This window comes from Oryx dammah, unplaced genomic scaffold (genome assembly GCF_014754425.2).
Source record: "Oryx dammah isolate SB20612 unplaced genomic scaffold, SCBI_Odam_1.1 HiC_scaffold_10054, whole genome shotgun sequence".
In the NCBI taxonomy this organism is placed as follows: Eukaryota; Metazoa; Chordata; class Mammalia; order Artiodactyla; family Bovidae; genus Oryx; species Oryx dammah.
In genome coordinates, this window is record NW_024079517.1 from 1 (window position 1) to 1120 (window position 1120).

Sequence of the window (1120 nt, forward strand, 5' to 3'; positions counted from 1 at the left end):
CATGGAGCTACTTGAGGCAGGATGAATGTAAACAAAAACAACAGGGATGAAGAAAAGAACAACTACCAAGAAATGGGAGGCACAAGTAGACAGTGCTTTATGAAGCATGCTGCAAGAATGGGTCTTGAAGAAAAGATAGATAATAATATAGAAATAGGACAGAAATGTTAGAAAGGATGAGCCCATGGCAATGGTCCCTGTCACAGAATGAAGTAGCCATTCATTGAGGTCAGTGTTTCCACAGGCCAACTCCAGCAATGGCTTAACATCACAGAAGAAGTGATGAATACGATTGGAACCACAGAAGTTTAAGTGAGAGGTCATTACTGAGTGTAGCAGGGCATGGAAAAAACCAATGATCCAGACAGTGACAGCCATCTGGATACAGACCTGATGATTCATGATAAGAGTGTAATGAAGTGGTTTGCAGATAGCCAAAAAGCGGTCAAAGCCCATCACGGCTAGCAACATGGACTCTGTGCTGCCCAGGAAATGGAAGAAATGAAGCTGGCTTATGCATCCCAAGAAAGAAACTGCTTTGTGTGTAGAGAGGAAGTTCTCCAGCATCTTTGGCAGAGTCACTGTGGAGTAGCAGATATCTAGACATGACAAGTTTCCCAGGAAAAAATACATAGGAGAATGGAGTCTTGAATCAGAGATGACAACCATCAGGATGGCTCCATTTCCAGCCAAGCTGACAATGTAAATTGCAAGGAAAACCACAAAGAGAACAGGTTGCAGTACTTGGATATCTGTCACTCCCAGGAGGAGAAATTCAGTGACTGAGGTGTGATTCAGCATCACTTGAAAGAAAACAGAAAATAACATATGGAATGTTATCTCTGATGGGAACCAGTGTCCCGCAGCTGAGGATTTTCCTGTCTAGACAATAATATTTTGAGGTAGAACAGTGGTGTGTTAAATAGTCTCAGCAGCACAGATTATATAATATTTGGACCACTAGATTATTAAATATTAACATTATATGCCATTTATGGACTGTTACTCAAACACTTTTGTTTTTTATTTGACATATCTTTTCATATATATATATATATATATATACACACATCTTTTCAAGAGAAAATCTTTTCTTTTTTCCAGGGATTCAGAGAAAATT

The 1120-nt window shown here is 39.4% G+C and overlaps 1 protein-coding gene across 1 annotated transcript; it reads right to left on the reverse strand.

Annotated features, from left to right (window-relative positions):
* Positions 1 to 3: 3 nt before the first annotated feature.
* LOC120860139 (olfactory receptor 12D2-like) lies at positions 4 to 828 on the reverse strand (the record flags this gene model as incomplete). The annotated part of the gene is made up of 1 exon (XM_040235947.1): positions 4 to 828. A coding segment is annotated over exon 1 (825 nt), but the record flags the coding sequence as incomplete, so codon positions are not given.
* Between the last annotated feature and the right edge of the window lie 292 nt (positions 829 to 1120).